The sequence below is a fragment of the Uloborus diversus genome, chromosome 1, assembly GCF_026930045.1.
Source record: "Uloborus diversus isolate 005 chromosome 1, Udiv.v.3.1, whole genome shotgun sequence".
NCBI lineage: Eukaryota > Metazoa > Arthropoda > Arachnida > Araneae > Uloboridae > Uloborus > Uloborus diversus.
This window is the reverse complement of record NC_072731.1, coordinates 161,150,177-161,162,275: the sequence shown is the minus strand read 5'-3', so window position 1 is coordinate 161,162,275 and position 12,099 is coordinate 161,150,177. Positions and strand designations below refer to the sequence as shown.

The 12,099-nt window shown below is 33.9% G+C and overlaps 2 protein-coding genes across 2 annotated transcripts in view; one reads left to right on the top strand and one right to left on the bottom strand.

Annotated features, from left to right (window-relative positions):
* Positions 1 to 10,946, bottom strand: part of LOC129222555 (glycosylated lysosomal membrane protein-like) — a 30,308-nt gene extending 19,362 nt beyond the window's left edge. Inside the window, exons 1-2 of the mRNA XM_054857073.1 lie at positions 10,811 to 10,946; positions 10,472 to 10,723 (exon numbers count right to left, since the gene is read on the bottom strand). Of these exons, the coding sequence (XP_054713048.1) occupies positions 10,472 to 10,723; positions 10,811 to 10,882 (324 nt within the window). The 5' untranslated portion in view covers positions 10,883 to 10,946. The remainder of the gene's footprint in view (positions 1 to 10,471; positions 10,724 to 10,810) is intronic.
* A 578-nt stretch (positions 10,947 to 11,524) lies between these two features.
* The window catches only part of LOC129216645 (exosome complex component MTR3-like), a 32,519-nt gene continuing 31,944 nt past the window's right edge, over positions 11,525 to 12,099 (top strand). Inside the window, exon 1 of the mRNA XM_054850864.1 lies at positions 11,525 to 11,629. The gene's annotated coding sequence lies outside the window, so the exon portion shown is untranslated. The remainder of the gene's footprint in view (positions 11,630 to 12,099) is intronic.

Here is a 12,099-nt window from a genome sequence, read left to right as displayed (position 1 = left end):
ATAGTATCAGGTTTATTGATGTGTGGAGTAAATGTAAACGAGATTGGATTGCTAGGAATGGCCTGCATCTGAGTTCTACAGGGGTCAAAATGGTTAGTGGTTTGGTTTTAGAGGCTTCAGAATCAAAAAACTAAGTTGGAATGGGGGGTATGGTTTAAGGAGCAGAATTCGAAAGGGTACTAACTATTGGGATTTGAGTAGAAACGGAAATAGGGTGGCTAATAAGAGAAAAGATTTTAACAGCTAGGATTCAAACAATCGTGCAGCATTAAATAAAAGTAAGATGGGCTTACTTAAGGTTTTTTATACAAATGCTCGTAGTATTAGGAACAAGATGGAAGAATTGAAAAGCATAATTATAGACGAGAGGTTGGATATTATTGGAGTTACCGAGACATGGGCTACCGAAAGTGATGATGATTTATTATCTATTGCTGGGTATAATTTGTTTAGACAAGATAGAGTAGGTAAAAGAGGTGGTGGGGTTTTATTTTATGTCAGAGACACTTTAATTTGCAATGAATTGGTAATTAATGATAAACCTAATGAGATTGATATGATTTGGCTGGAGTTGATTAGTAATAAGGGCAAAAAACTACATTTAGGGAATATTTATAGGCCACCCAACTTAAGCCAGGGTCAAGACGAACAGATGTTTAGTATTATTAGTGACATTTCTAGCAAGGGGTCAGTCATCATAATGGGAGATTTTAATTTTCCAGGAATTGATTGGAATAATTTTTACCATAGTAATAGCAGAGAAGAGGAATTTTTGAAAGTAATTGGTGACTGTTTCTTAGATCAAATTGTAACTCAGGGTACTCGACAGGACGCGATTTTGGATCTAGTTTTCTGTGACATGGAAGGCTCCGTTCAGGGGTTATGTGTAGGGGAACACATTGGAGATAGTGACCACAACAGTATTAGGTTTGGGATTAAATTTGATATGCACAAAGTAGAGAATTTTAGGTTTGTGCCCAATTTCAGAAATACTGACTTTGTGGCACTTCGGCACGGTTTGAAAGCAGTTTTTTCTTCTGGATTGGACAATTTCGATGTGAATCTTCAGTGGGCAGAGTTTAAGGAAAATCTAGCGAATACGGTTAGGGATCATGTTCCTTTTAGGAGAAAGGGTGTCAACACTAAAATTTGGCCAATGTGGTTCTCCAAGGAAAATAAAGACGCTCTAAATTACAAGCAAGCTGCTTTTCATAGGTTTAGAGAAACAGGTCACAGTGCAGATAGGCTCCAATATTGTAAGGCAAGGCGTAAATTTAAGTATTTGGTACGGATTCAGAAAAGATAGTTGGAGCAAAGACTGGCAGATAACATAAACAGGAATCCCAAGAGCTTTTTTGCATACGCTAATTCGGGGAAAGTTCGAAATAGTCATATTGGGCCACTGGTTGATGAGCACGGAATTTTGATTCAGGACGATAGTGATATTGCTAATGTTCTTAATAACTTTTTTCGAGTGTTTTTAACGATAACTGTATCTCAACAGTTGACACCAACAAGACACAAGCTATAGCACAGCTTGAGGACTTTGTATTTTCCAGGGATGACGTTTAACTTCATTTGAAAAAAATTAAAGAGACTAAGGCTCCGGGGCCAGATAATATTTATCCGAAAATTTTATTTGAATGTGCAGAGGAATTAGCAGATGTAATCGCAAACATTTTCAATGCTTCATATAATTCGGGGACAGTGCCAGAGGACTGGAAGCTGGCTAACATTACACCGCTCTTCAAGAAAGGGTCTAAACGGAGTGCAGGAAATTATAGACCTGTGAGTCTAACTTCGGTGGTTTTCAAAATTTTTGAAACATTGATGAAAATTAAGATAGTAAATTTTCTAAAGACAAATAATCTATTGACTAGGTTTCAGTACGGTTTCAGGAAAGGTAAATCTTGTGCAACTAATTTATTACATTTCTATGACAAAGTTACCATGGCTTTGGACAATAAGAAGCCTGTAGATGTTGTTTACACTGATTTTCAAAAAGCTTTCGATAAGGTACCGCATGTTGCTCTACTTAGCAAATTAGCTGATATGGGAATAGGAGGGAAAACTTTCATTTGGGTAAAAAACTGGCTGACCGGAAGGAAACAAAGAGTAGTTGTAAGGGGAAATTATTCTAATTGGAGTGAGGTCTTAAGCGGGGTTCCTCAAGGATCAGTGTTAGGGCCTGTTTTGTTCATTGTCTTTATGAACGATATTCATAAAAATATTTCTGAGAACATGAATTGTTTTGCTGATGATGTCAAACTTATGGGGACTGTAGAAAATGAAGAACAAGCAAATCAGCTGCAAGAGGATCTAGATCATATTACGGAGTGGGCTGATAAAAGGGGTATGGCTGTTAATGTTGGGAAATGTCAAGTGCTACATTTAGGGCATGGAAATAAGTGTACAAGTTATTATTTGCAAGGTTCAGTCATTAGTCAGGCAGACAAAGTTACTGATCTGGGGGTCTTAATAAGTCAGGATTTAAAGTTTAGCCAACAGTGCAGCATTGCTAGTAACAAAGCCACTAAGATGCTTGGGTTTATCAATAGATCTATTTCAAATAAATCTAAAGAAGTTTTCCTGCCCTTATATAGAAGTTTGGTAAGACCCCATTTGGAGTATGCTGTTCAGTTTTGGTCTCCTTATCTTAAGAAAGACATTAATGTATTGGAAAGGGTTCAAAGGCGGGCTACAAGGCTAATAAGTGGATTTTCCCACTTAGATTATGATTCCAGGCTTAGAAGGATAAAAATGTACAGTCTTGAGCAAAGAAGAGACCGAGGGGACATGATTCAGCTGTTTAAATTTATTAAAACGAAAGATGTTACGGGGCTAAAGTTTAGCACTGAAAACAGGACAAGGGGTCATTGTTTTAAGCTATTTAAATCTCAGGCTAACATGGATAATAGGAAAAATTATTATTTTAGCAGGGTAGTGGAACCTTGGAACAGCTTACCGGAAGAGGTGGTAATGAGCAAAGGAGTAGACAGTTTTAAGAGGGCCATTGATCTTCACTGGAGATTGTAAATTGACTAGGACCAGTCTAGCTGGGCCCAGAGCCTGTTGCTGGTTGTCACTTTTGTATTTGAAATAGGGTTTGAATCAACCTTAACCCCCTTGCAGTTAGACAGTTCCAGAATTACATGTTAAATGGACGAGATATCTTGTCAACAACTGCAAGGTGGTTGAGCAAAGTTTTGAGAATTAAAGTTTCAAAAAGACAATTTTAAACGATATTTGGCGATGTTCGAAAAAGAAGTTTGGAAGCCTTCCAAGGGTATTTTGCAAAATTTAACTCTTAAAGCACATTTTAGAAGATTTTTGACGATGTTAAGGGGAGGGAGGTTCGAAACTTTCCCCAGAAATTATTACGAAATTGAAGTTCTTTTTTGAACACAAGTTTGGAGTACCAATTTCAATAGTAAAGGAAAGGAATAATTTTCGAGACTTCTTTGGCTAAATCTTTATATTTTAATTGTTTTAGATAACTGTGCCCCCCCCCTCCTCGAAAAATGTATAAATCATAAATCCTTAACGTAGTAAGAGGTCAGTTAAAAAATCAACCGCCCCCTCCTTGGAAAGTTTCTGGATCCGCCCTTGCTTCCTTGATATTCATTTTCAAAGATTTTAAGATTTTTTGTGTTAACTCTGCGAGTAGATGACAAGCAGAGTTCTAATTCGGCAATTAGCATTTTCTTCAGCGGAGCTACCCGAGGTTTGCTACATATTAGATGCAAGGACACATCTTGAGATTTAGAAATGCTCTGAAGATAAATCGTTGCTCCAAAGGCAGCTTCTGAAGCATCTGCAAAACCGTGTAATTTTAATGTGTCACCGTCTTCATTTTCTAGGTAACGCTGCTTTTTAATATTTTCTATCTCCTTTAAAGGATATCAGAAAATTACGCCATTCAGTTGCAATTGAATCTGGTAACTTGTCTTCCCATTTTAGTTTAAGTAGCCAGTCTTTGCATAAAGATTTTTGCCTTGCATATTACGGGAGCAATTAAGCCTAGAGGATCATACAATTTTGCAATGTCAGATAGAACGTCTTGTTTGGTGTAACTTTCCTTGGGTTTCAAGGAAACCTTGAAGGAAAATTTATCTTCTGTTGGGTTCCAATTTATCCCCAAAGCTTTTTTCTCATTTTCGGATTCATCAAAACTATGATTTTCTTCAGTCAAATTAGAAATGGAATTGCTGACATTTGAGCTCCATTAATGAAAAAATATTCCACTGGTTTTAAACATTTCCGAAAGTTGTTTTTGATTCTCTTCAAATTCCTTAATGTTTGAGGCTCCGGATACCACATCATCCATATAGAAATCATTTAGAGTTACAGCAGATGCTAGAGGAAATTTTGAAACTTCATCATATGCAAGTTGTTGAAGTGTTCTAATAGCTAAATCAGGGGCACTCGATGTTCCGTATGTTAGTTTTTATATGTAAGAACAGGATCTTCTGCCGTCTTTTCCCCCAAAATTCTTTGGAGAATTTGTTGAGATGGATGGATTCCAATTTGCCTGTACATCCTCTTAATATCGGCTATGAATGAGTATTTATGTTTGCGAAATCTGACCATTATGTCAAAAATATCTTCTTGGACATCACCTTTCAATAAAATATAGTTAAGGGGTTTTCTAGAAGTTGTTACGGCTGATGCGTTGAAGACGACACGTGATGGAGTTGTCTGATTTTCTGGTTTATACACTCTGTGATGCGGCAGATGATAAGATTTTTCTTTGATATCTTCATCTGAGATAACTTTCATGTGATTTAGATCTTTGTATTATTGCATACAATTTTGATATAATTGCATCATTGTTGATTTTTTTTAAAATTGCTTCCAAAGGCTTTTAAGTCTTCATTTTGCATTTGCTCTGGAATCTCGTAAGCAGGATGGTTCTTCTTTAAGAGGCGTAGAAACAACGAACCTACCATCAATATCTTGGTTATACGTTGATGTAAAATAGTCTTCGCAAAATTTTGCTTCTTCGCTAATGATGCCCTTACTGTCCTCCATGTTTTCTATGTTCCAAAATTTCTGAATACTTTGTTCAAGAGTCCAAAATTTTAAGAAATTTCCTTATGTCCCCCCCTCCCCTGCATTTTCATAAGGTCAAGCCTTTTTTTTCTTTTTTTTTGTGTTAGGGTTGCTTGCCGTCCTTTTGAATTGAACTTAGGAGGGGAAATGGCATCCCTAACTGGGGTATAGAATATCTCCAATTTTAGGAGATCCAAGGGTTCCCCCGGAGGAATTTTCATAGAAGTCTGCACTTTGAAGCCTTAAGGGATTATTGGAACTACAAAATTCTCGGAAAAAATAGGCAAAATATTATTTTGCAAATTACAATAATGCACAGTAAAAATTGTTTTCGGGTCAACAAATCAATGACAGCAGTCCTCAGAGAGAAAAAGCGCAGGAGAAAAAAGATAATGCATTTTGCTTAACATTGGCCATTGGTTCAATTCAACTAATTTTTGATCATGCCTCCGACCCACCCACAAATACAACATTGAATTATATACAAAATGGTCAATAGTAAAAGATGTTTTAAAAGGAATTGTGTACAGATTTTGAAAATAGGTAACAAGTGTAACATGCTGCTCATTGGGACAATTCATATAATTTATACATTTGATAAGAAATAAAATTGAAGTACACTTTGCTTCGGAATTTTAAAGACTGATCTAATTCTTTGCAAGGACCCGAGAACAATTAAGATTATTTAAGGCACTTCATTTGCCCTTTCCAGTCTCTGAAATTTAGTACTAGATTGTACAGTTTTGTTCTAACTTTGTAGGAGAACTATTTTAAGTTTAAAAGAAAAAAGATTTCCCAATATACCAACTTTTACCAATTACAAGAAGTGCAGAAAATGAAAATGAATAGTAGTAGTGTATTTGGGGGGGGGGGACTAAACAGATTAACAATATGCAGAAGAAGTAAGATGAAAACAAGCACTAAAATTTTTTTCCAAGATACAGCATTCACGATTAAATAAACAACAAGCAAGACATGAAACATGTGAGTCACAAAAAAATTATCTCAAGTAATATGTTACAGAAACATGAAAACCATGATTTTTACATTTTCGCTGCAGGATATCGCAAGGAGCTGAATTTGACACATTTTGGCATTTCTCGCCTTACCTCCCTCCCATTTGTTATAAATTTAGAAACTTATGATTTGTATCCACACTTGTCCTAATTTTAAAGGTTTTCAAGCACTTGATAAAATTATTTTTTTCAAGAACTTTTTTTTTTTTTTTTTGGAACAAATCATGAAATTTTTGGGCGTTGAGAGCCTTTAACGAAGTAGGTGCCCTAAGCTATAGCTTGTTTAGTTTATAGGTAAATCCAGTTTTTTGAAATCTGTATTTTAGCTTTTAATTTGTTGAAATAATTGTCAATTGTTTCAAATACTGCAGCTGAATGTGAAGCTCGATCAGAAGTTTTCAGTTCGAAATAGTTGTTTTTAACACATTTCAGCAACCCAGTGAGAGCTTTATTACTTGTAGTACAGTGTACATTGCCCTCCTTCCTCCCCTATCAGGAAAAGGGATTCGCTATTCTCTTCATTTTCACTTCTGAACCATTCAAAAAAGAAAAAAAAAATCATTATTTTTTCTTCTAAGATTTCGGGAGGTGTGTTGTTACTGTGTATAAAGTCCATCCAAGACTGGGGGGGGGGGCATTGCCCTTCCTCGCCTTCTCTTAAATCGGCCCATGGTGCTGATAAGCGTTTTTACCCCAGTCATGCAGAATGATCGGTAATACATTGTAAGTAACGAAAAACATACTCTTTTACTATTGTTGTTGTGAAGTGATGAGATAGGATTATTTACTGTTGTTGCTAACAGGCATTTATGCCTAACAGGAAAACCTAACAGGCCTGTAAAGGAAAAAAATCTAAAAAGTCAAAAAACTACATTAATATAGCAAAAAACTATGCTATTTTTTTATTAGCATCAAGGCTCGATCACTTCACGGCGATTTTCTAAATGTTTCGCCAAATAAATCAAAACAATAAAGCACTGCTTTTCAAAGGTTGCCAATACAAGATTGTTGAAGTTTAAAATTTAATGTTTAACTTCTATACAGAACGGGGCCTCAAACAATACCTAAAGTTTCACTGTAATGAAAAATGATCCATCAAATAATTAAATTTGCAAATCTACAGCTTAAATTCGCCACATTACTGTCATTTAAGAATTTAGCCAAAGAGTTAAAAACAAACACCTTCTCTATGGTAAAACGTAGGCTTCAAACATTTGTGATGTAAATGTAATCTCAAAGGAATAAAAAAAGAAAAAAACAAATGCACATTTTACGATCTACGTTATGATAATTCCCCAGAAAATGTAGAAATTGCAGACAGATTTTGAGGACTGTGAGTCTTTGCAAATTTTCCAATCGTTGTCAAATTTGTGGACGTCAAAGACTAAAAGCTAAGGTACTTCGACCATGCTGATAGTCACAAAAACAGACAATTATTGCCTAAAATTGGTGATCACGCCAAGTCCCCAATATTGACATATCTTCAAAACTACTAGTAAAAAAAAAACAGTTCACCATAAAAGCAGAAGAAAAAGGAGTAATATATTTGTACACACTTTTACATTTAATTATCTGAATTAAAACATAACCTTTGATTTAGCTTTTCAAAAATTAACGATATCCCAACAAAACATAAATGTGAAAAAAAGAGCCAAATTCGGTCAAAATGAGGTTCGGGGTAGATGGTGTCACCGACAAAAGAGTTCAGGTCTAAAAGGGTACCAATTTCCATAGCAGTTCCTCATAGATGTTGGATTTTCCCATGTTCTTCAATTAATTTCGAAAACAAATTTTTACTTTCTTTGATATTGGATTTAAGACTTACCACGTTACTTTATAATTAGAAATGTCAAATATTTTTAAAACGGTTTACAGATGACTAAAACTTGCCACTAGTCTAAAATCCATTACCAAAAAAAGTAAAAATTGTTTTCGAAATTAATTGAAGAACATGGGAAAATCCAACATCTATAAGGAATTGCTACAGAACTTGGTACCCATTTAGATCTGAACTCTTTTGTTGGTGACAGCGTCTACCCCAAACCTCATTTCGACCAAACTTGGCTCTTTTTTCACATTTATGTTCAGTTGGTAATATTTTCCAATATGTTCCCAAATATTATACTTAAAAAAATAGATAAAATGAACAAATAAAATCTGAAAACCAAGGCTATTGAAAATTTGCTTCTTCCCAAAAATAGTAGTTTGGGCCACATGTACTTTTTATTTCATTTTGTTCATAAGCCATTTTGTCTTAATAAATTGTTTCATTAGCATAGTTACATAATACTCATTATCGCCTCAGAGCAACAGTAGGAATCTTAGTGTTGTTTCAAAGCTTAGATGTCTTAATGTTGCTCTGAGTCGATTAAGACAGTGATTAATTAAGTAGCCAACTATTTATAAACTACAACACTTGAGAATAATTATTTAGGGGGATTATAGGTCATTTAAGCTTCGCTTTGATGCTTAAAAAAATTCTCGGAAGATTTTTCATCATAATGTTAAAAATATGTCCACTTAATCATATCATAATAAAAATTTCGAAACGGCTCTAAAAGTTGCATCCAGATTTGGAATGTAGCCTACTAAACTTGTACCTTCAAGGAATGACTGACTTTTAGCCGATGCCTCACAAAAAAATTGGAAATAAATATAACTCCTACAGTAAGCACATTTATATTTTGGGTCAGATCCATATATATACCATACTATCCAGGGGTCTGGCCAGAGGAAATTTGGGTCTGTTAACGGACCCTTCACAAAAATTCGATCAACCAAAATGGACCTTTCACAAAATTCCGATCAACCAAAATGGACCTTTCACAAAATTCCGATCAACCAAAACGGACCCTTCACAAAATTCTGATAAACAAAAACGGATCTTTCACAAATTGTTTATTGAAAGAGCAAATCTGAACTCAAAATAAAGCATATTTCTGTGTATAAACTGCAAATTTTACAAAAGAAAATCGCCACTTTTGTGATACACCTGCAAGAGATAAATAACTAATGAGCCAAAATATAATGCTTGTTGCTTTTTTAAAAGGAATAACTGTTGAAAGTCAGTTTTGTTTTAAATAATTTTGCTTGTTTGTTTCATCATATAGCTAGCTGTTTCTCAGCGGTGTTGTTAAAAACTTCTCTTAAAAGGCAGTGTAAGCACTTATCTCCCCCACTCATTTTTTAAACAATAATATGCATGGCAAATTGAACTTAGAACTGCAAACAAAATGAACATGGAACTGTAAACAGATAGTTGGGGTGAGGAAAAAATGTGATTTTGCGGTGCGATGATTGAATTTTATTTTGGAAGAAAATTGAACATGGGTTTGAATTTCGATGCTAACAAGGATGATTGACTTTAATAACCTTTTTTCTTTAATACCATTTTTATACTTTTGAAGCCTTTATTTTGAAAAATACAATCTGTTTACATCCGCTATGAGAATCATATTTTATACCTTTTTCAAGCTAGCATTGCTTTTTTAGAAGGCAAATAAATGAAAAGTCTCTGTTACAAAGCTTATTTCAAGCTCTTTAAGCGAAATTCTGTTTTCTTTTATGAATCAAAAGTTTAAATGCTGAGTAGATAGCTTAATTTCATTCAACTGTATTGATGGATATTAATGATATCTTTATCATAATGAAATTCTGAAAAATTTCACAAAAAATATTTCTTTTTATCAGCTATTTTTAAGCCTTGGCTTTGAGAATTGCGATCTCTTTGCATCTGCTATCGGAATCAGATTTTTCGAATTTTTGATGTTTAGTATGCTTCGTTAAGAGGAAAACAAATAAAATATCTTTTTACTTTTATTAAAATCACCCAATTTATGTTTTAAACGAAATTCTGTGCTTTTTAAGAGGATCTTAGGTCAAAAAGTTAAATGCTGTATCCCTGCCTGAATTATATTTTCAATACAATACATATAGCATTTTTGGTATAATTTAACATAATGTAGAATGACATATATATATTGATATTTGAGGGATGTTTATCTCCTAGAGAGTGATGCCTTGAGAATGATGTTCTCCACAGAAAAGAGGGACAACACCCAACTCAATGATGCAGTTACACCATCTCAAAATTTTGAAAATTTGTTTTGCCAAAAAGAAGTTTTTTTTGCAAAATTATTTGATTTTTAACACAATTATTTGATTTTTCACAAAATTAATTGATTTTTCACAAAATTATTTGGTTGTTCACAAAATTATTTGGTTTTTCACAAAAAAACGGATTTGTCAAAAATCCTGGACTCTTATCTCAATGGTACCTATACATTCATCCATTATAACAATTTTTCCTATTTTCATAAAACAGATGCATGCAAATTGCGCAGAAAAGCATGACATGAGTCTTGAACACATCTATAGCATGAAATAATTAAAATTACACAAACCTTGGAAATGCTTATACCTATGGCTTCGAAAGGACCCTCACTAAACGTTATCGCATCTTTGTCAAAAGCTTTAAGTTTTGTGGCATTTATAGTTAGTTCAGAATCAATGGATGCTCGAGCAGTTATCACACTGGGCAACTTAAATGTGCTCCATAAATAATGTATTGTATCATTTGGTCCTTTTGCAGCAATATGAACAACCTCTACTTCTTTAGTAGACCCGCTTTCATCCTGCACAACATGGCATTCAAACTACAGAAAAATACATGAGATTAGAATCATGTAACATTTAAAAATAACAAAATACTATAACAAATACAATTTTCAAACCATACTTACTTCTCGGTTAATTGCGCACACTGCAGAACATAATATCAACACAAGAAAAACTTTCAAATCAGGAAAACACATCTTGTTGCTTTCGAAATTTAATTGAAACAAGAACACACGGACTAAATATTACATAAATGTAAATACCAACAAATAATACGGCCCTCACGTCATGTTGATATTCAAATTGTCGTGTTGATTAGTTATCATTGAGCGACTCATTGCAGAAAGGAACCTATGGACTTTAAGGTTACCACATTCGTAACTTTATCAGATTCATGGCAAATTCTCGTGTTCATTCATTGAAACAAATATCCCAATTTAATTTATCAAGCAGTTTACTTCCTAGTCCAGCTAAAACGATTCATATAAATAATCAGACTCTAAGTAAGAACGAAAAAAATTGGACGATCGGAGAAATGTAAATCGCAAAACAAAAAACTTGCCATTTCAATCAAGGATTCTCGGCGAACTCTTGGCGAAAAACCAATTGCTCGAATCCTATCTGTTGTTATAGAAACGGAGGTTTACTCTGACGTTGATGCGGTTACAGGGTGACATTGCTAAAGTCACGTTTCTATTTTTCAGCTTGACAACCCTATTTTTCCACTTAAATGATTTCAAACATACAATTTTTTTAAATCAAATCTAATTATATATTTGATATTGCTTCTAGCTCTCAGTTCCTATTTAATACATATTTTTGAAGCATGAAGAAGTGAAGTAAATTAATTCTGTCGCCATGTGCCGAATGTTTACTTCCTGCGAGGCCGAAACTGCAGAATGCTGGTTTTGATATTTTTCTGAATTTTCTTCTGTAGTATTTGGGTAACTATTTTATTGGCTTTTCTATTTTCCCTGTGCTGTTGCATTTTGATCATAAAATGACGTGATTGAATTTTACAAAGGGAAGGAATGTTGTAAATATCAGTGGAATCAAGCTTCCAGTTTTTACAACTAAAAACTGATGAATGTTTATTGGTGCATTATTGTTATTTTAAAAGTCATTTCCTAATTTTGAAAAAGAAATCACAGAAGTCAATAACTTATCTTTCTGAGAATCAAATTATTTCAAAAAGCCAGTGATGTCAGCCCTCCTATAATTTCTACATTTCATTTGATTTATTTAATAATAGAGAAAAATTGTATTTTTATTACTTTATCTGCTGTTTTCCCCACATTCAAACTTGAAACTAATTACCTATGACACATTAATATAATCTGTAGAATATTCTCCCCAGGTTTCAGTTTACAGAAAAAAAAGTTTTCTATTTTCTGTTAAGGAAATGTAAATAAGA